The sequence below is a fragment of the Tachyglossus aculeatus genome, chromosome 5, assembly GCF_015852505.1.
Source record: "Tachyglossus aculeatus isolate mTacAcu1 chromosome 5, mTacAcu1.pri, whole genome shotgun sequence".
NCBI classification, from domain to species: Eukaryota; Metazoa; Chordata; class Mammalia; order Monotremata; family Tachyglossidae; genus Tachyglossus; species Tachyglossus aculeatus.
The window spans coordinates 25338706-25362207 of record NC_052070.1 but is presented as its reverse complement, the minus strand read 5'-3'; the positions used below and the strand labels follow the sequence as shown (position 1 = coordinate 25362207).

The 23502-nt window shown below is 40.9% G+C and overlaps 1 protein-coding gene across 2 annotated transcripts in view; it reads right to left on the bottom strand.

Moving 5' to 3' along the window:
• CDH7 (cadherin 7) overlaps nt 1-23502 on the bottom strand; it is a 175913-nt gene that overhangs the window by 77679 nt on the left and 74732 nt on the right. For both annotated transcript variants that reach the window (XM_038746940.1, XM_038746939.1), the window contains exons 3-4: nt 6028-6322; nt 1822-1941 (exon numbers count right to left, since the gene is read on the bottom strand). In XM_038746940.1, the coding sequence (XP_038602868.1) occupies nt 1822-1941; nt 6028-6322 (415 nt within the window). The remainder of the gene's footprint in view (nt 1-1821; nt 1942-6027; nt 6323-23502) is intronic.

The following is a 23502-nucleotide window of genomic DNA, read 5'->3' as shown; positions in this document are numbered from 1 at the left end:
AAACCAAAACAAAACATATTAACAAAATAAAATAAATAGAATAGTAAATACATACAAGTAAAATAGAGTAATAAATCTGTACAAACTTATATACAGGTGCTGTGGGGAGGGGAAAGAGGTAGGGCTGGTTAGGATGGGGAGGGGGAGAGGAAGGAGGGGGCTCAGTCTAGGAAGGCCTCCCTACTTGTAATTTACACTAAAATACGTCCACTACAGTATATTTCCCCCCATTTGACTGCAAACTTCTTGAGGCCAGGGATCATGGCTACTCACTAGGTTGGAAGCTCCTCCACTAGACTGTAAAGTCCTTGAAAGCAGGAATCGTGTCTAGCAACTCTTCTACTTCTTGTACTTCTTGTACTTCCCAAGCACTTAGTACAGTGCTCTGCACATAGTAAGCACTCAATAAATATGATTGATTGATTGATTGATTCTGAGAAGCAGCATGGCTCAGTGGAAAGAGCATGGGCTTTGGAGTCAGAGGTCATGGCTTCAAATCCCGGCTCCACCAATTGTCTGCTGTGTGACTTTGGACAAGTCACTTAACTTCTTTGTGCCTCAGTTACCTCATCTGGAAAATGGAAACTAAGACTGTGAGCCCCACCGTGGGACAACCTGATCACCGTGTAATCCCCCAGCACTTTAGAACAGTGCTTTGCACATAATAAGCAATTAATAAATGCCATTATTATTTTTATTATTATTACACTTTTCTCAGCACTTACTACCATGTTTTGCACATAGAAAGCACTCAATAAATACCACTGACTGATTGATTACTAACTTGATTGATTAACTCTTTAATGGTCTGAAAAGGAAAGGGATCATCCTCATTGTAATGAGAAGGAAGCTGAGGCACAAAAATAAGCCAATTGACTGATGCCCCACAGTGAGTTAGCTTTGGATCTTGGGGTGAAAATCCAGATTCCTGCACAGCAAGAGTCAACCTCTTTGCTTGAATTACACTGAGACATGTTGTTCCTAAATATAATAAAAGAATGTTCAGGAAGAAATGACCTGCAGGAAACCCGTTCGTAGCACTAGGAGAGGAGCATTTTAAAGTTGGTTCCTCTTCTGCCCAGGGCCATCATCCCCCTCTGAGTAAGTTATGCCTTTTTCATTAAGGTAAACAAGCTACTGGAGGGCATGGATCTCATCTTATTTTTCTGTATATTCACCAAGCATCTAGTGCAGTATTCTCTGAACAATATACTCAATCAATGTTAGTGATGGTGCTATCACTGAGGCTGCTCCTGCTGATGGTGATGATAATAATAATGGCATTTGTTAAGTGGTTACTATGTGCAAAACACTGTTCTAAGTGCAGGGGAGGTTACAAGGTGATTAGGTTGTCCCATTGGAGGCTCACAGTCTTGATCCCCATTTTACAGATGAGTTAAGTATTTTGCCCAAAGTCACACAGCTGACAATTGGCGGAGCCAGGATTTGAACCCATGACCTCTGACTCCAAAGCCTGTGCTCTTTTCACTGAGCCACAGTGATGATGTTGATGGTGGTGACAATAGCGATTCACTGGTGCCTTAATGGTCCGAAAGGCACTGAAATAAGGGCCTGGACTCAAACAGCCACCACGAAGTTGGGAATCCATAGCAATTAAGGGAGGTAGAGATATCTCTAGTCTTCTCCAAATCACTTCCAAAATGAATGACAGATAATGTAATTTAGAGCAGGCCATTCGTTACAGGAGTAAAGATGTTACTTATGGAAACAAAATAACACACAATACAATCCCAATTCTGGGCCCAAACACAGAGATAGAGTTCACGTCTTCCTTGGTGACACTGGCAGTGTGGATCTTACCTGTCTTTGGTTCCACAGAAAAGTACGGCTGCCCTTGCAGAATGCTGTAAACCACCCGGGCGCTGTTTCCGTACGTGGGATCATCGGCATCCGTAGCCGTTACTTGGACCACTGATGTGCCTGTGTATAAGACACCACTTCCATTAGTGAATCTGAACTCCATCAGTGTAGCAAAATAGTCTAGGCAGTGGGTTCTTACATATAGCAGTATATAAATGGTGTGTATATAATGGTGCCACTTTCAGGCTTTAACTCCTTACTACATTTTAAAAAAATCCTTTAATGTCAATTTAGATTTTAAAAACATTTGGAAAGTATTAAAATTGTGTCTGTCAAAAAAGATCAATCATACTAGGCAAAGACATGATTCTTCAACATCTGACAAATACCAAAGCTGATTGTTGTTTTTTTTTTTTTTTTGCAGTGGGCAGGGAAAATTGCTTATGAAATGAAATATCTGAGCCTTTCAAGCAGAAGGATCTTCCACCAAGAAACACATAACAATGGCCTTCTATTTTAATTTTCTCTTATTAAGGCCTGAAGGTCCTTAGCTTGAGTGGGTGTGTTTATTTCTTTCTCCACATCATAGTTACAAAATTAGTAATTGTCTTATCTTAAGGGATTGACCAGCAATATATATCTAGATCTTAGATTTGTTTCTTTGCCATGCTGACATTTCCTATGTTTTGGCATTAACATTTTTTGGTCAGTGGGCCTTCAGCTGCCAATTTCTCCTCCATATTAAACTTTTTAAACAAGTGCACTTTACCAGATCACAAATGATATATGTCTTTTCTTTTACCTTGGAAGAGAGGGGGATTAATTTAAAGGAGATGCGCCCCAAGCTTGCCTGATGAGGACAGAAATCCAATAATACTTGATTTGCATTCTTGTAATATTCAACTATCAGCACATATCAACACAGGATATCAAGGATTTCTCCTTTTGTATATATGCTTCAATGGAGATAGTTTGATTTTACTGAACACTTAAAACATGACTGCTTGATTGATTCTAAAAGGAGAAAAAGCTTCAGAAACTGCTGAGGAACCACAGCAGTTGAAACTGAACCTAAAATTGTAATCAAAAGGGAAATGGTAAAACTATAAAAGAGCTCTAACATCTTGATTGGAGAAAACACAAAAGTCAGAGACAAAGCCTCTATATTTGGTTTTGATAGTGCTGTTCTGAAGAAGTTGCAATAATGCTCATGGCTGGTTAACTTATTTAATAATGATGACATTTATTAAGTGCTTACTATGTGCAAAGCCCTGTTTTAAGCTCTGGGGAGGTTACAAGGTGATCAGGTTGCCCCACGGGGGTTCACAGTCTTCATCCCCATTTTACAGATGAGGGTACTGAGGCACAGAGAAGTGAAGTGACTTGCCCAGAGTCACACAACTGACAATTGGCAGAGCCGGGGTTTGAACCCCTGACCTCTGATTCCAAAGCCAGTGCTCTTTCCACTGAGCCAGGTTTCTCAGCTGTGGTTTATTCTTCAACTCAAATGATTCATTGTTCTTGACTATAACGGTGGTAAAAAAAACCAAAATACCTTAGATTGCCCTTGATACACTGTGGAAGCTGGGGATGTTAAATGAAAGAGGAAGGAATGTAAATTAAGTAGGATCCCCAAGACCAAATCTCCAGGGCTGGGGATCCCAAGGTGATCCACTCTTCTCTCCTGTAGGGGAGAGTGAGTTTAAGTTCACTGGGCCCCATGTAGGTTCACTGTTGTTCTGCTTGGTTCTGGCTTTCTATTCCTTTCTGTCACCCATTAACATGATTCAAAATCAGTAAGTGGAGGTGTCAGAGTGAATGGTGTCCTCTCCCAACCCCGGTACTTTCTGGCTGCTGTTACATCAGTAGTTAAGTGGCAGGGAATGGGGAGAATGTTCTGCTCACAGACACTGCAGAACATCCCTGCCTATTCCTCTCCACATCAAGCAATAGCTTCTAACCATTGGCTTTAAAACACTCGATTAGCTTGCTCTTTTCAACTTATCCTCTTTCTTCTGCCACCACACCCCAGCTCACACTCTTTTTTCCTCCCAGGCTGACCTACTTACACCAACATTCTCACTTTGCTTCTTTCCCATGGCCAAAATCTTGCTCAGATCTTATTCCCTGCCTGGAACCCCCTCCACTTTCATATCTGTAAGCCCATAGATCATCACATCTTCAAAGCCCTTCTGAAATTACATCTCCAGCAGGAAGCCTTCCCCAATTAATTTCTAGTCTCTTCTTATATCCCCCCTACTGCATATTCAGCATTTCCTCACCACCAAAGTACATAAGTACCGTCAACCTCCCGGATCATTAAGTGCATATCTTCTACATCTCATTACTAAATGCTAACTTATCCATTCATTCATTCAATCGTATTTATTGAGCGCTTACTGTGTGCAGAGCACTGTACTAAGCGCTTGGGAAGTTCAAGTTGGCAACATATAGAGACGGTCCCTACCCAACAGCGGCCTCACTTATCTAGATAACCCCCCTTTATTCCCCTTCCTATCTGTTTTTTAGTGTCCATTGCCTCCTTAATGGATTGTAAGCTCTTAAAAGACAGAGAGTTTCTTCTCTACTCCCCTTATCCATTTCATCCCAAAGCTGAGAACATATTTCCCTAATTCCAAATGGCCCCCTTGTAGACTGTCCCCACAAATGCAAATTACCCAGGTAAGTAAGGTCTGGATCTGACTTCAAACTACCATGAAATGTGCCTAAGGCACCCAGAAAATTCAGCCAAAATATTTGCTTGAGTCTGAATAACTGAATAATTTGCACATTTTCACAGTCAGATAATGGGGGATGAGAATGTGGCCATCTTATCTAACCAAAGAGTATGTCAAACGAGTGTACTGCAGTCCTTAAATATCAGAGACACGATGAAGATAAGAAAGTCTCCCTTTTACCCTCAAAGATACCCTGTTCAGCTCTAGAATCACCTCTCTGAAAACCTAGCTCTATCAGAGCCATTTAAAGAAATACACACAGCAAACATTCTGGATTCACTGAGGCTCAAGGAACTATCTGTGAAATCTAAGTTGCATGCTCTCCAACATTGTATTGGGAACATATCTGCTCCAAATTAATTTGGATCTGGAATAACCTTACCCTTGAAGAATCCTTTAGTTAAAATATTGGTATTTCAATTTTGAATGATCATCAAATCAAAGTTGCACCAAAAATAATGACTTCCTTCAAGAATAAAGTTTCAAACAAATTTCAGCCGCAAGGTCACTTGATCCTTTTAAAGATCATTGATTTCCATCTTTTATTCTTGAGTCTTTTCTGCCTTTACCCCAGTGATAGTACTACATATCACCAGTATTTGGACAAATGAAATGAGTATAGGAAAAGCAAGGTCATGTATTCTTATGTTCTAGAAAAAAAATCTTTGAAATACTTTACTTGGCATCTTGCCAGGTCAAAATATGATTTCATCCAAGTTGAAAGCACACAAACCTTTATTTTGCTTTCATTTATACTCTATGGCTGGATGCTGCTTTATTCCTAGTAGAAGTCACTATACACTTTTGTGCACTTAGGCTTAGGGGAAAATTAGAACTCAATTAGAGGATGAATGCAAATGCACACATTCCACTCCAAAAGCGAGAGAGAGAGAGGGTCAGGCATTCTGAATGCTGAGCTCCACGGTCTTTGATGCCATACTCACTGGGGCTCAATGGGGCCTTGACAACAGAGTACTATACAAAGCCTTGATCCATTACCAACATGGATGGAAAAAAACAAAATTTCAAGAATTTTTGTTGCCTTAGGATGTGTTTTTGTGTGTCTGTGCGTGTGTATGTGTGTGCGCGTGTGAGCCTGAACATAGCTTGGAGCTACCAAAGGAAAACTGTATAGCTAGTTTTCAGGCCCATAAATTTGATATTAAAGCTATGGGGAAGTACAGTGTCATAAAATCATAGGTCAGGTCAGACAGGAAGACAGCATAAACCAAGAGCCTTTCTGAAACCACATATCCATCACTTTATTCCTTCAAATAATGGGGGTGATGATGTTTTGGGTGCAAACATCATGGGAGGATCAAGAATTGTTTACAAAATACTTCAAAACTAACTGGACATAATCATACCCATGAACTTAACTCCATTAGCCTCCAAAGAGGAGAATGAAAGAAACAGATCAAAATGAGAAAGCCCACAACCCTATTAAAGCCAAATGATCTGCACTTACCAACAGGAGACATTTCAGGAACTCCCGCCGTGTAAGGTCCATCCAGAAATTTGGGTTCGTTGTCGTTGATATCCTGAATCTTAATGACGAATTCAGACTCTGGTTCCACAGGTTTATTGGTCAGCCTGTCTAGAGCTTGGGCTCGGAGGGTGTAATAGGCCTGCTCTTCACGATCCAGCCTCTTTGTAGCATGAATATCCCCAGTGTTCTCATCAATAATGAAAATGGAACTGGCCCCTTCTCCCGACAAGATGTATTTGATGGAGCCATCTCCTTTATCAACATCCGAGTGAAGCTGGTGAAAAATCGATGGGAGATGAGATTAACGTACCAGAGAGACAGCACTATGGAGATATGTAAAAATAATTTTTATATCAGGTAGCATTTCATGGAATTTTATTGTTGTTGTTCTGTTTGCACAACAGAGAAAGACTATTGGAATCTACCGACTTGGTTTTTTGAGCAAGATCATTTCATTCCCTTTTCTTAAAGTCTCATTTCCAAATGCCTTTGAGGTTCACTACACAACTGCAATTTCCCACTCTACTTTTCCTCAGTAATTTCGCCTTCCAGGTGTAATCAAGGCATTTCTAGAAGTGGGAGTCCAATCCCAGATATGAAAGTACTTTGTATTTAGGAATGGGGATCCAGTCTGCTTCACTTAAATCTCACCCAAGCATCATCTTCTAGTCTATCCCAAGCAAGCTTCACAGAAATGATTGCTTTCTACTTCTGTTTTCTCTTGGTCCTTTAAATTACCTATGAAGACTTGGTGAGTAGCAAGTTAATAAATTCAACTCAAAAGGGGGGAAAAAAAAGTAAGTGAACATTTAAAATCCAGAACCAGATAAAATCACACTGCTTCACTCAGCAGGAGGGTGTAGCAAATCAATTTAAGCTCGATACCTCAGTAAAAGCCTTTCTTGAAATACCAAAAATGATATTAGCTCTGAATGATGAATACCCCACTCCCAGCATTGAAACCATCATTTCTGGGCTAGAACCAGCCATGCTATATGTAAGTAAAGATTGTTAAACAAGGATCTCGAGGCACCTTGATATAGTGACATTTCCTGAACTCCTGAGATACATACAGCTCAATCTTTCATGTAACAGGATACTGTATTTCATACCCCAGACTGAATTCAGGCCAGTACTCTCTTCTCTGGCTTCATATTTTTTCTCCAGAGGCCAAAATGAAGTCCCTTTCAACCTTTGAATGACAGCTGGGCTATACAACTTTGAATAGTGAATTATATGCTCAATTAGCCTTCAACTCCCTATGTTTGGCGATTTAGGTTCTCATTTGAGGATGTTTCCAGATCCCTATCTGCCTCGCTTGCCTTCCAAGGTGAAGAAGGCACCAATGACTCTGTCATAGATAAAATTATCCTGCGCGGGCATAGGTCTTTCAAGGGCAAAGCTCCTTTGTATGCAGAACTGTCCCCACCAGCGAAAGAGGGGTGAGGGAGGAAGAGGAGACAAAACTCAGCTTTCTTTATTTCTAGGGCTGATTTCCCAGTTTTGAATTAGTTTTGAGTCAATTGAATAGTTTTTCTAAACAACTGAGGGCACAAAGAAGGGCCCTGGAGCCTGCCCACTACACTCCTACTGGACAGTTACTTCATATTGTTATTTCACTGCATAGAACTGGAATGGTTTACACTTGGCAAGTGAGCACAGTTGAATTGTTTTCTAAACTACTGAGGGTGCCATGAAGAGACCTAGAGGCCTTGAGTCTGCCCAGTGCACTCCTGGACTGTTATTTCAGTTTGTAGCTCACTACATAGGGCTGGAATGATCTACACTTTGCATACGAGCACAGTTCAATGAGGATTGAGACTGCGAACCCCATGTGGAACAGGGACTGTGTCCAACCCAATTTACTTGTATCCACCTCTGCTCTTAGTACGGTGCATGGCACACAGTAAGTGCTTAACAAATACCTCAACTACTGATATCATCACCACCACCATCATCAATACCAACACATATCAGAACCCCTTGAACTTGTGCTTCATACAACATACTGAGCTCTCTCACTGTCTATGTCATGTCTGCCTAGGGGTATCACAATTTTGGAAGGACACTTTTTGTAGACAACTGTTTTCGCCATGGATAGACATGAGAAACAATTAATGCTAAGTGGGCAAAATCTCCAAGTTAGTTTTGGTATTTTATGAAGGGTTATGTACTAAGTAGTGTGCTATGTTCTGGGTCAGCTAAAAGGCATATGTTATGCACAGTCCCTGAGCACCTAGAATAAGCAGGAGGGAGGGTAGTTATCTTATGTCCATTTTACAGATGAGAACACTGAGACACAGGGAACTTAAGTGATTTCCCCTAGGTCACAGCAGGCCAGTGGTAGAGCTGGGACTAAAATCCTGTTCAATTGATTCTTGGTCCTGTGTTCTCTTTTCACTTGGACAGATCACCTCCACAAACCTAAAGTTCACAGGTATTTCATTGTGCAGGCAAGATCCCCCTCAATATGTGCCAGACCACCACTCTCTCCACCTTCAAAGCATTACTATGGTCACATAATAATAATAATGTTGGCATTTATTAAGCGCTTATGATGTGCAAAGCACTGTACTAAGCACTGGGGAGGTTACAAGGTGATCAGGTTGTCCCATGGGGGTGCTCACAGTCTTAATCCCCATTTTACAGATGTGGTAACTGAGACCCAGAGAAGTGAAGTGACTTGCCCCAAGTGACACAGCTGACAATTGGTGGAGCCGGGATTTGAACCCATGACCTCTGATTCCAAAGCCCAAGCTCTTTCCACTGTGCCACGCTGTTTCTCTTGCTGTCACATCTCCAAGAGGCCTTCTCTGATTAAGCCCTCTTTTTCCTGGCTCAGCCTCCCTTCTGTGTCATCCAGGACTTCAATCTGTGAATTTGGGACACTTGATATTTGTTCCATCCCCAAACCCACAGAACTTAAGTACATGTTTTCAAATTATATGTTATAAATTACTTATTCATATTAATGTCTGTCTCTCTGTCTATACTGTGAGCTCATTATGGTCAAGGAATGTGCCTGCTCATTCTGTTGTACTGTACTCTACCAAGTACAGTGTTCTGCACATAGTAAATGCTCAAAAAATACAACTGATTGACTGATCAATCACTGGTTTTGGAAACACAAACCTGAATCCTACTTCCAAGGTAACCTCAGAGACCCTTTTGTCTTGCTGACTGACATACTATATTTTAGGGTTTTCCAATCAATTACAGAAGTCCTGTCCTCTTGTCCTGCTGCTTCAAATCAAGAACATCCCTAGTGCTAACGTAGGTTGAGAGAAGGATAAGGATGAGAGAGCAGAGAGTGGGACTACAACCACCCCTGAGCAACTATTAATTTGGGAGATCTCTCAGCCTATTGGCAGGCCTGCATGCAGGTACAATTTTACAGAAAAATTATTGACTGCCTAAGCTCAACCTCACACTTTCCAAGACTTCCAATCCGATTTTGACAAAAAAACTCTTCTCCTAAATTACCAGAGAACTCGCCGGCTAAGAAACTGGATTCTCCCTTTATGAGCCGGGGATCCGTGAAAATTTTGCAATTGTCGATTAGGTTTGCAAAATGTTGATATGCCCCCCGACTTGGCCTCGTACCTCTCTGCCATAATAATCCCTCAAATGTAGTGTGCTGATTCATGTCTTCGACAGACCCATTTTCAGAACATAAAATATGGTACCAAACTGCTTCCACAAAGCCCCAAATCTAAGTCTTAAGCAGTACAATCACTTCAGGGGCAAGAAATTACCAATCTGAAACAAGTTAAATGCTGACTGTGAGCTCCAGATTGGAAACTGATGTTTTGATCAAAGGCAGAGTCATCCGTCATTAGAGAAAGCAACGTGGTATGAGGATCACAGGGATCAAACTACTTGTCCGTCTACAACTTTGGGATCCAGACATTCCCCTCTCTGTCAGGGGTCCTGTTCTTTACCATAATTTTCTCCATCATGGACAATTCTCTCATGTCTAGGAGGACCCCTGAAACTGTAATTGCAGCCAAAATCCTCAGGCAGAAAATCACTTTCAGTCAGAACATAATGTCTTCGCTAGGTCTGTGTTAGCCCCGGCAGTCACAATCGGTGACCAATTTTGAAATTTTAAGATGGATAAATAGCTCCCTATTACGAGCTCTGCCTTATGTCCTTCAGACATTGAATCTGTGCAATTACAGGCACTATCGCAATCTTAATAGGTGGATTGAAGTCTATGCTTTTAGTGGAAAACTGCTACCCTCTGTGCCAGAAAAGAATGATCCACAATAGGCTATGATGTTCAAGGGGAAGATGGCATGTGGTACTCTCAAGATGTTCACTTTCTTGAGTGGTAGAGAGCTGTTCAGGTTCAGCCTGCCTTCAAAAAAACCCCTAAGTCCTTCATGCTTATAGTGACCAAAATCCTGCCTCATTCAGATTGATATGAGGAGAAATGGCATTGCTGAACTACTGCGCTAAATATGCCAAAGAATTGAGGTGTGATTTCTGGCAGCCAGGAAACAGAAGCTTGGGTCAAATAACACACTGAAATCTGCCGTGGACCTTTGATACCAGGACTCAATTCAAAAACTCCTTCACCAATGGCTTTAAAGCACTCCATCACCCTGCCCCCTCCTACCTCAACTCTCTTCTCTCCTACAACTCAGCCCTCACAGGAGCATGGGCCCAGGAGTCGGAAGGTCATGGGTTCTAGCCCCTGTTCTGCCACTTGTCTGCTATGTGACACTGGGCAAGTCACTTAACTTCTCTGTGTCTCAGTTCCCTCATCTATAAAATAGGGGTTAAGACTGCAAGCCCTATGTGAAAAAAGGGGCTGCGTCCAACCTGATTATCTTGTATCTACCCCAATGCTTAGAACAGTGCCTGGCACATAGTAAGCGCTTAACAAATACCATAATTACTATTATTGTTATTATTATTGATAATCTTCTCACTGTGCCTCGATCTCGCCTGTCTCACCGCCAACCCCTAGCCCACGTCCTGCCTCTGGCCTGGAATGCCTTCCCTTCTCAAATCTGACAGACAATTACTCTCCCCCCGTTCAAATCCATATCGAAGGCATATCTCCTCCAAGATGCCTAACGAGACTATGTCCCACTTTTCCTCATCTCCTACTACCTTCTGCATTGCCCCAACATGCTCCCTTCACTCTTCCCCATTTCCAGTCCCACAGCAAATACGTACAGCACTTATGCATCTATCTGCAACTTTATTTATTTGTATTGATGTCTGTCTTCCCTTCCTAGACTGTAAGCTCATTGTAGGCAGGGAATGTCATTGTTAATTGTTGTATTGTACTTTCCCAAGCACTTACTACAGTGCTTTACACACAGTAAGTGCTCAATAAATACAATTGAATGAATGAATGCCAAGGTAAAAAATCTTCCAAGTAGTAGGGAGTGCATCATGAGTGTAAAATTGTGCTGGATAAGGAACTTGTCTGTACACTGAATTCAGGAATGTGTCATCATCCTTACAGGTGCACCATCCCAGTGCTCTTGGCAACTTTCAATGCCATGCATGCCCACAGCAGTATTTTGACATGCATCATAGATCCAGACAACTGTGAATCTTTCTTCTCCACCCGCTAACTAAAAAGCCAAACATTAATGTTCAGTGAATACAATAATGTGAACAGTGGTAGAAGCAGGAGTAGTAATAGTATCACCCTCATCATCATCATCGACAGTATTTATTGAGCCCTTACTGTTTGCAGAGCACTTGCTGTTTGAAGAACACTGTACTAAGCACTGGAAAAGAATGCACAGGTGAAAAACAGATATGATTTCTGGCCTTCAAGGGACTCACAGTCTTAGACTATAAGGCTGGAAGAAGAGATTAATGACAGGCACACAGTGAGACGAAACAATGAAATCCTAAAATGACATAAAAGTGAAGGACAAATACACAGACCAAAACTCAAAGCAGTAGGGGACTGTGCTAAAGAAACAGAATTTCAGTTCCACACAGCACTGAGTTTCAGAGTCACTACTGTAGCCACAGTGACTGCCACAGCAATTGATTTTCCATTTCAATCAACCGTATATATTGAGCATTTGCTGTTTGCAGAGCACTGTACTATCCAGTTGAGAGAGTATAATGCAGTAGAAATGGTAGACATAGTCCCTGCCCTTTTCTGAGTGGTACTAGACAATCAATCAATCAATCCGCAGTATTTATTGGAGAGCTTACCTTCTGCAAATCCCTGTACTAAGTGCTTTGGAGAGTGTAATACTACAGAGTTGGTAGACATGATCCCTGCCCTCAGGCTGAGAAGAGGTGTTGTCTAAAGGATAGAGCACGGGCCTGGGAATCAGAAGGACCTGGGTTCTAACTCCTGCTCCTCCACTTGTCTGTCGTGTTACCTTGGACAAGTCACTTCACTTCTCTTTGCCTCAGTTAAAATGGGGATTAAGCCTGTGAGTCCCACGTGGAACAGGGACTGCGTCCAACCTGGTTAGCTTGTATCTATCCCAGCAATTAGTACAGTGCCTGGCATATGGTAAGTGCTCATCAGATAACATAAATGCTAAAAAGACATTTACAATCTAGTGCAGGAGCTCTAATGGAAGCCCAGGTCCATGGTGGATTGTTAGCTCCTTTCATGTAAGGGATATCTATTACCTTGGTGGACTTTCGCAAGTGCTTAGTATAGTATTCTGGATAGAATAAGCCCTCAATAAATACTACTGATGATTGGAGGGAGCCACTGTGGATTCCTGGAGAGGAAGCCTAGCTGCTCAGGGGGGAGTCAGCCAGTCAATCACATTTATTGAGCACTTCCTACATGCAGAGCACTGTATTGAGCATTTAGAAGAGTACAATACAACATCATGACAGAGACATTCCCTGCCCACATTGGGTTTACAGTCCAGAGGAGGGTGGGTGGTTCATTTCTTTCTCTCTGGAATACAGGTAACCACGTCGATGTCAGGGTGCTCTTCTATTTTTTGTGTACCTGATCTCTTAGAGCAAAAACTCCTCACTCTCAGCCTCAAGACTCTCCATCACCTTACCCCCTCCTACCCCACCTCCCTTCTCTCCTTCTACAGCCCAGCCCACACACTCTGCTCCTCTGCCGCTAACCTCCTTACTGTGCCTTCTTGTCACCTGTCCCATCATCAACCCCTGGCCCAAATCCTGCCTCTGACCTGGAATGCCCTCCCTCCACACATCTGCCAAGCTAGCTCTCTTCCTTCCTTCAAAGCCTTACTGAGGGCTCACCTCCTCCAGGAGGCCTTCCCAGATTGAGCCTCCTTCTCTTCTCCTCATCGCCCCCCGCCCTACCCCCTTCTTCTCCCCACAGCACTTGTATGTATTTCTAAATATTTATTACTCTATTTTATTTGTACATACTATATTTATTTTATTAATTGTGTGCATATAGCTATAATTCTATTTATTCTGATAGTATTGACAATCAGTCAATCAATTATATTTATTGAGCACTTACTGTGTGCAGAGCACTGTACTAAGCACTTGGGAAGTACACCTATCTACTTGTTTTGTTATGTTGTCTGACTCCCCCTTCTAGACTGTGAGCCCATTGTTGGGTAGGGACCATCTCTGTTGCCAATTTGTACTCCCCAAGTGCTTAGTACAGTGTTCTGCACACAGTAAGTGCTCAATAAATATGACTGAATGAATGAATGAGACCAGGCTCATTTAGGGAAGCTCAGGAATTCTGTAATACTGTTTCACTGCCCAGCCTGGTCCGTAGTCCAAACCATGTTTCTAAGGCAGTGAGGCTATCATTGTTACTAGGATTAGAACCATTAGAACCATTCCCTGACCACTTCTGTTGAGGATTTTATCATGTACCATTGAGTCAAAAATACCCAGAAAGGAAGATGGTGTGCTGAGCAGGAAGAGAAGCATGGAAATCAATACTTTGATTACTAAATTAGACATATTTCCAACCTCTACCTTCACCACTTCAACTGTGCAAACCTTACTGGTGTGTTACAGTAAACCACTGTTTAGGGTTGTTTGAAAGTTTTGCTGCATATTGTATCTCATCCCTCCTGTTTACAATCATTTTTATGGAAGAATTGGATTCAATGAATGATTCAACAGAAGTCATATTTTTGGAAACATGACTGCAACAATAAGTAATGGGTGGGTATATAATAATAATAATAATAATAATAATAATAATAATAATAATGGCATTTATTAAGCTATTAAACACTTACTAATGATAATAAAGATGGCATTTGTTAAGCGTTTACTATGTGTGAAGCACTGTTCTTAGCACTGGGGGGGATACAAGGTGATCAGGTTGTCCCACGTGGAGCTCACAGTCTTAATCCCCATTTTACAGATGAGGTAACTGAGGTCCAGAGAAGTGAAGTAACTTGCACAAAGTCACACAGCTGACAAGTGGCAGAGCCAGAATTAGAACCCATGACCTCTGGCTCTCAAGCCCGTGCTATTTCCACTGAGCCACGCTGCTTCTGCTTTACTATGTGCACAGCACTGTTCTAAGGGCTGGGGGGTTACAAGGTGATCAGGTTGTCCCATGGGGGGCTCAAAGTCTTAATCCCCATTATACAGATGAGGTAACTGAGGCACAGAGAAGTTAAGTGACTTGCCCAAAGTCACACAGCTGACAATTGGAGGAACTGGGATTTGAACCCATGACCTCTGACTCCAAAGCCCATGCTCTTTCCACTGAGCCATGATGCTTCTCTATATTAGGCGAGGGTTGTCAAGTCTCAGAATCAGCAATAAATCTATTACTAAAAACTAATATTATTTTGGGAAAAATATGATCATCCAATCAAATTTACTTTGTCAGGTTAAGGTCTAGTATCTAGCAAAGCATAATTGGGAACACAAGAATAAATACATTTTAAAGGCAAGGCAAGAGTTCTTTTTCAGATTTAAAGAGGTGACATCAGGACTGTGTGGCCCCGTGATTACTGAACTGCTGATCGATAATGAAGTAACGTTATCGTGGAAAGAGCAAGGGACTTGTTTCTGCCACTGTTACTGGCCTGTTGTGTGACTTTGGAAAGTCATTTTTTCTCTCAGAATCTCAGTTTTCTCATTGGTAAAACCAGGATAAGGTGCCTACTGTCCCTCTCTCAGACTGTGAGCTCCATGTAAAACATGCTTAACCCACAGTAAATGCTTAATTTGGTCGATCATAATATTAACAAATAAGGGAAAGAAAAACATACAGAAGATATTCTGTTATCAAGGATCTCATGCTTAGTAAGGCACAGCTTATTAATCATCCATTCATCAGTTCTTACAGAGGCTCTCATGGGTGCAAGGCACTTTAGCAGATTTCATTCAATAGTATTTATTGAGTGCTTACTGTGTGCAGAACACTGTGCTAAGCACTTGGGAAGTACAAGTCAGCAACATATAGAGACGGTCCCTATCCAACAACAAGCTCACAGTCTAGAAGGTAATAATGATGATGGCATTTGTTAAGCACTTACTATGTGCAAGGTAATCAGGTTGTCCCACGCAGGGTTCAGAATCTTAATCCCCATTTTACAGATGAGGGAACTGAGAAATGAAGTGACTTGCCCAAGGTCACTCAGCAAACAAATGGCAGATGCTTGGGGCCTACCATAAAATTAAAGACATAAACCCTGACCTGGACAATCTCACAGTTAATAAAAAAGGGGTGGTTGACTACAATCCTATATTGGTAATAATAATAATAATTATTATTATTATTATTAATCCCTATTTTACAGATGAGGTAACTGAGGCAGAGAAGTTAAGTGATTTGCCCAAAGTCACACAGCTGATAAGTGGCAGCTCAGGGCCACATGGGAGAATGGATAGGTGGGCCAAAGTACCCAGATAATATCATGGGGGCTCGTGAGAGAGATACAGTCGCCATAGTTAATCTAGGATTGGGTGGGCTACAAAGACAAAGAAAGCCCAAAGTTGTGAGAGAAAATGATTTTCCATTCACTTCTAGTAGTAGAAACAGTACCTATTAAGCACCCACTGTATGCAAAGCACTGCATAAGTGCTGAAAAAACTAAATACCCCATTGAGAATTTGACCCAATTAATTGCCACCCCCAAAGGGTATCACAATTTAAAATAAGGGGGTGGCAGGATGGGCGGGGGTGAGAGGAGACTGATGCTAGACAAATGAGGAAAGTTGAAGCAATAAAAACACAAGAACATTGTAAGAGACAAGAATAATGAAAAATGCAAGAACAATACAGTCCTAGGCTCACTCGAGTTAGGGAAGGTCCCTAGGTGCCTTGCTCTAACAAGACCTCCTGGAAATTCTCCTAGATCTAGGAGCGCTCTAGTTGGCCAATCAGTCAGTCAATCGTATTTATTAAGTGCTTATTGTGTGCAGAGCATTCTACTAAGTGCTTAGGAGAGTACAATATAGCAGTACAACAGATATATTCCCTGCCCACAGCCTAACAGACAAGAGGGGGAGACGGACATAAATATAAATAAATACAATTACAGATATGCACAGACGTTCTGTGGGCTGAGAGGGGAGGATGACTAAAAGGAGCTCTAGTCAGGATGGAGGGACCTAGAAGCAGCGTGGCTCAGTGGAAAGAGCCCAGGCCTGGGAGTAAAGGTCGTGGGTTCTAATCCCAGCTCAGCCACTTGTCAGCTGTGTGCCTTGGACAAGTCACTTCACTTCTCTGTGCCTCAGGTACCTCATCTGTAAAATGGGGACTAAGACTGTGAGCCCCACGTGGGACAACCTGATTACCTTGTATCCCGCCCAGTACTTAGAACAGTGCTTGGCACATAGTAAGTGCTTAACAAATACCGTTATTATTATTGTTATTACTACCTGGCATGAATAATGAAGTGGCACCTTCAAATTCTAAGGGACCTCAAGGGCTTGAAAATATAGGCAGGACAAGTCCACTAGCTGTGCCCTGGCCTGGGTAAACTGTTTCCAAGCTAATATGCATTTTCTGTCTGATGTTTCTGGTTTCAAAAGGGATTATCCAAGCCAATCCCATCACCAGCTATTCCTTGAAACACTTAACTCAAGTGCAGTACTGCAGAATTACAAGCCAGGTATTTTTTGGGAGGTGAACCTGGAGAGAAAGGACCAGGGGAAGGGCTTATGAATAGGAAAAGCTATACAATCCTGAATGTGTCCCTCTGTAAGAAGTAGGCGGTAGGCAAAGAAGAAGCCATTACGATTTTATCAATACTGTATATTTTTTGTCTCTCAATAGCCAACTCAATGATTGAAATCAGAAATACATCCCCAGCTATTGCACAACTAGACCTTCATTTTTCTAGTTCCATTTGTATTCACAAATGAGGTAATAAGGGGATGAAAAATGCACACATAAGCCTGTTTGGGCATGAAATTAGTCCACCTGGGAATGATTATATCAAGTATTTGCACAGGTAAATGACATGACTGGTTCTCTCATTGCAGACCTCTGAGATGTGGCCTTTTAAAGCCTAAAAATCAAACACATTATCTTGCAGTTTAGATAATTTCCATTTTAAAGCAGGCAGTGCACTTTCTAAGACGGGCAGGTAAACAAGGCAAGGGAATTAAGGGAAACAAAGGGAGGAATTCAACCTTTCTTGACTGTGTAAATTTTCTCCTCTTTTATCATGGTCTTTAAGAGATGTTTGTCTTACACTTTCTGAAGCCTCATCGTTCTAACCAGTTGGAGAATATTCCCAGGTGAAAATGAATGTTTGAAGCCCTTTCTGGCTAAAGTGGTGTTAGTTAACAGCCATCACTAAAATGTCACTGCTTTAGGAGAATGGAACATAAGTGACACACCTTAGTTGAAGACAGCACAACTGATGGGCATGAACTGACAGAGGTACCTGGAGAAAGATGTATTTTTTGAAGTATTTGAGACTAGAAATCTCCATTTTTTCTCCCTGAAGCAGCAGGAAATGCATCCTAATCTCAGTTCTGACCTGTTCACAGGCTAGTTTCATGCAAAGAATGAATGGATTTTAACTTCTGTGTACCTCTGACCCTGCCTTAATGTCCTCTCAAGGACTCTGGCACAGGCCTCTCACACCCACAACCCCAACCTTTTTCTCTTCCTCCAGTTTTCAGCCTGGCTTCACTCCACCAGGGAGGGTCCAGCTGCCCCTGCTTGATTCAGTAATCTATCAATCGGTCATGTTTATTGTAAACTTACTTGTGTGCAGAGCACTGTACTGAGCATTTGGTAGCATACAATATCAATCGATGGTATCTGAGTGCTTACTAAGTGCAGAGCACTGCACTAAATGCTTGGAAGAGTAGAAATCCTCTTGAAATGAGAGCATTAAGGGCAGAATATCCTACTATTCTGATGGAAGAAAGGTCAGCTCAAATTGAGGTTTATCACCAAGGTGGTCAGTGGATGTTGCTGACCCTTCTGGGCAGCAGTTGTCAATCAAATTTCTGGGCCAATTAGGAACATGGGGACATTATCTTACAGAAAAAAAATAGCTCTGGGCACAGATCACAACAAGCTGTCTCTATATGTTGCCAACTTGTACTTCCCAAGCGCTTAGTACAGTGCTCTGCACACAGTAAGCGCTCAATAAATACGATTGATTGATTGATTGATTGAATTCCAATGGATCCAAATAGAAGGTAACAAAAGCTCAGTTGCAAATGCCATATCTCTATAATATTGTTAATTATTTTTATTAAATCTATCTCTCCCTCTAGATTGTAAACTCACTATGGGCAAAGAACATGTTTGCTGATTTGTGTGTACTGTATTCTCCCAAGCACTTAGTGTAGTGTTTAGTTGCTGTCATGTTGTCGAGTCATTTCCAACCCATAGCGACACCACAGAAACATCTTTCCCAGAATGTCTGCAATAATTCTGCTAGCATATCCATAGAGTTTTCTTGGTAAAAATACAGGAGTGGTTTACTGTTGCCTCCTTCCATGCAGTAAATGAGTCTGCCCTAGACTCTGCCATGCTGCTGATGCCTCAGTGCTTAGTACACACTGATTAATCTATTACACTCAGAAAGAGGCTGTTGAGAAGCATGTGAACCAAAAACATGTTTTAAATATATATACTTTTTTTCCTACTGGAATCAGTCATCGTTTCATTTTAAAAGAGCAAAAATTCAGGAGACCGGGAATGATAAAATGCACAGGGCGAAGAGGTCAGGACAGCATTTTTCTTCAATGGAATGGGTACAGGTTGTCATTTCACTAGGATTTTGTTAGGCTTTGTTTTGTTAGAATACAATAAAACATTAGCTGGATTCCTTCAATATTAAAATAAATTTCAGGACAAGACATCGTTTCCCTGCAAAGAATGGAAAAAACATAGGAGAGAGATCCCAACAGCATCAAATACTCTTCCTGACTAGGGATTCAGATTCATAACAAAGCTCAAACCCAGGCAAATCATTTCCTATTGGCCTTCCATGAAAGACTGAGCTACCGCATGCCAGGCACGAATATCAAAACCCTGGATCCAAAATGCCTCATTGAGTATCAGGGTATCCACAATAATTACCATGGGAACAAAGAGGTAGTAAGCAAAGATCTGCCAACTGATCCACATGGTATCCAAGCTGAGCACATGCAAGTTGGATCTCTAGGATCTGCATGAAAACTGATGAGACAAGACATCAAGTACCATACATGCAATCATCAAGTTCAAGGTCATCTATTGGTCTGATTAATTTCCAAATTGAATATAATATTTTCCCCTCTTTTTGGAATTTGTCATGGCCTGGCAAATTTGGAGACATATAAGCAGGAGGACATAGTGAAAAGAGTTTGGGCCTGAGAATTAGAGGACCTGGGTTCTAGTCCTGTCTCTGCCACTCGTGTGCTGGGTAAACCACTTGACTTTTCTGTGCCTCAGTGACCTCATCTTTAAAATGGGAATTAAGACTGTGAGATCTATGTGGGACAGGGATTGTGTCCAGCGAATTATTGTGTATCTACCCCAAGGCTTAGGAAAATGTGTGACACAGGGTAACTGATTAATGAATATGAATTTAAAAAAAAAAAAGCAAACTGATCCTGGGAAACTGATTTGGATTTAAGAAAATTATTTCCCTAGTAATTTTGAATATTAGTTAATCAGTGATTTTCCTTTCCTTTAATGACTAACCTTAGGCCTTTGTCATTCTCTCCCCTTTGTTTCAAAAAGTCTTGTAGAGCAGGTAAATACCATTTGGAAAGCTAATTGCATTTATTTTTCAGACTACTAAATCTGTAGTTTGCTCCTCTGATAACCTATAGGATTTGAACTGTTTATTCAAAATAAACAATTAGCACTCAAATTAACACTCCAGATTAAGGTGCTTTAGGCTTTGTGTTTTATTCATTTATTTTTTGATGGTGTTGGATATGGGTTTTTTTTAGGAATGAAAAAGAAAATATCTGAAAAGTAGAGTTCAAAGATCATGAATTTCAAGCAAGTAAATATTGGGGTTGGAACTCTTTGTTCAAAAGAGTATGGTATTAATTACACTCATTTATATGCATCAGTTTAGCTAATTCCACATCCATAAAATGTATTAACATCACTTTGAAATAAATGTGCAACACAGACTCATTTGTTGTACTTGTCTATGACAATGTATCTCTTGTGCAGTTCTTTTTTTCAAATTTAAATATATATATGTATATATATATGTGTATATATATATGTGTATATATACATATATATTTATATATACACACACATATAGTTTAGCTGTATAATTCTACTTCAGTTTGAACTATCTAAAATAGCTTGCAGCATGTCTTGGTGGATAATGATTTTCCTGGCAGAAGCCTGCCACTAAGAAACATTAAGGCAGAGAAATAGATTCCTGCAGGGCATGACTTCAGGTGGGTGTTCTTTTTTTTCTTTTTAATGTTGCATCCATTAACTAACATTTCCTTTGCTGTAGAAATCTATCTACCAATGCCTCCGTTTTACTCAGTGTGAGAGCAAAATGACAAAGCTAAATGGGGTGGGTGAAAGTTGTAAGACATCAGACATAAAACTAAATAATTACCGTGACTGATTTTCTGAAGATGCATGCAAAGTGCTGCATCATTTCCATGCCAGTGGAGCTACTACCCAGGTAAAGTTCAATACACTGATCCTCTACCTTGTAATTCCTTTTTCTCATTAAAAATGGATGAAATCCCAAAAGTATCAAACGTTCCACCAAATAAAGAAAACATCACCCGTAACTTCAATCACCGTTTTCATTTTCGTCAGTATAAATGATGCTCTGAATGACATAACTCTCCGGTTTCTAAATTCCTCATTTCCCAACTCTTCTGTTATAAAGTAGGTCTCAGACCTTGACCCAGATCATAAGGGATAACTGTAATTTATTCATTTATATCAATGTCTATCTCCCACTCTAGACTGGAAGTTCATTTTTTGCAGGGAATGTTTCTGTTATATTGTACTCACCCAAGTGCTTAGTACAGTGCTCTGCACACAAGGAATACCCTTATAAAGCTGCTGACTCTGCATGGCCAGTTGAGAGTCACCAATCTATGCCAATTGAGGTGGGGGTGTTGGGTGGGGGAAGAAAGTTGGAGGGAAGATTGTGGGGGCAGATCAGAAATAGGCAGTTCCTGGATTCCTCCAGCATATCATGTCTGAAATTCCTTAATGATGATCAAATAAGTCAGCAGTTATCCAGTAGTAACGAGAAACATTCCCAGGGTTAAACAGTTCTATCCCACCGTTTGGCTAAAGTCCATGACCTCAACAAAGAACCACACAGGAAAAAATCTTGCTATGGTTGGGCTTGTCTAAGAGGGGTTTTGTATGGGGTGAACAGAATGAAGAGACTGCGTTATTCACTTGCATTTCGACAACCGAAGCAGTAACCGTGAGCTTCAATTGCCACCCAGAAGTTTACACAAGTCAGAACCTTTTAAATGTCTTATGTCTGGTAATTGCGTATAGTGTGAGTTGTCAGACAGCGAGAATTGGGTATTTCATTGTTCCGTTAACAATTGAGTAAAAGGGAATGAGCATTTACATGGGCCACAAGACAAGGATGGAATCATCCAGCAACTCTCAAACTACTCAGTAAAGCAAAAGTAACCTTGTTTTTTTGGACTTATCCCAGTACAGCACCTGACACATAGCAAGTTCTTAAATACCATTACAAAAAAAAAAAAGAAAAGTAAAAGAAGCTCACAGGATAGGTCTGAGAATTGCCATTTCTGCCTGAATGGACCAAATTGAGACTCACAGTCACTGACTAAAAGCTAACCTAAAGGAAAAAGTATTGAAAAAGTTAAAAACTTCCTTTCATTGTCCCTATGGAAAAGCTAATGGGCAGAGATGCAGACCTAGAGACAAGGAAAGTGATTCTATTCCTGGATCCATACACATTAGCCTCTTTCTGCACTCATTTCTTTTTGGAGTTAAATGAAAAAAAAAAAGAAAACCTGTTTTCACTTTATTGCTTCGGGTGCAATGAATTTCATCTGTTAAGTGCTCTGACCTTTTGGGAGAGAAAAGGGACTTCTGGAAACATAAGGTAGTTTGTAAGACATTCCTGACCCCTTTGATTTATTGACTGATGCACAGCAATGGTTTTCTAGCAGTACTGTGGAGCCAAATCTGCCCCAAGCTTTAGGTTATCTGATAGTTAAGAACTCTAATCACATTAAATCTACACTGAGAGTCAGGTAGGGCTTGATACTTGTCCAGGACCTGAGACATGCATGCAGCAATTTCTAAAATCCTTTGCTTGTCATTTAAATGAGTTTCTTGTGAGTAGTCATCAGAAGCAATATCGATAATATTGAGTTAGATTTTTTTATGTGTATATGTGTGCATATGAATTTGTGTGTGTGTCCATCTCATTAAGATTGTGAGCTGCTTAGGGGCAGGGCCCATGTCTAAGCACTTAGTACAGTGCTCCGCACACACCATCCAATAAGTATGATTGAATGAATGAATATTTGGTCTTTTTTTATGCTATTTACCCCAAAACGTAGTTCAGCACTTGGCAATAGCCCTGACCACCTAATATGTTCAGAGCACTGTATAAAGAAAATAAAACATAATAAGTATGCTCAAACTCTGACCTCCCCACTTAGTCTAGTACTGCAAATTCTATCACACTGTAACGCATTTGATAGATGATGGTGGATGATGACTATGTCAATGAAAATGGTGACACTAATTAGAGGTGCTGCTTCTAACAGCTAAAATACACAAATTTATTCTTCTGTCTCTCTCTACTCTGTGTGTGTGCGCTTGTGTGTGTAGACACAGAAATCATCATCATCAATCGTATTTATTGAGCGTTTAATGTGTGCCAAGCACTGTACTAAGCGCTTGGGAAGTACAAGTTGGCAACATATAGAGACAGTCCCTACCCAACAGTGGGCTCACAGTCTAAAAGGGGGAGACAGAGAACAAAACCAAACATACTAACAAAATAAAAAAAAATAGAATAGATATGTACAAGTAAAATAAATAGAGTAATAAATATGTACAAACATATACATATG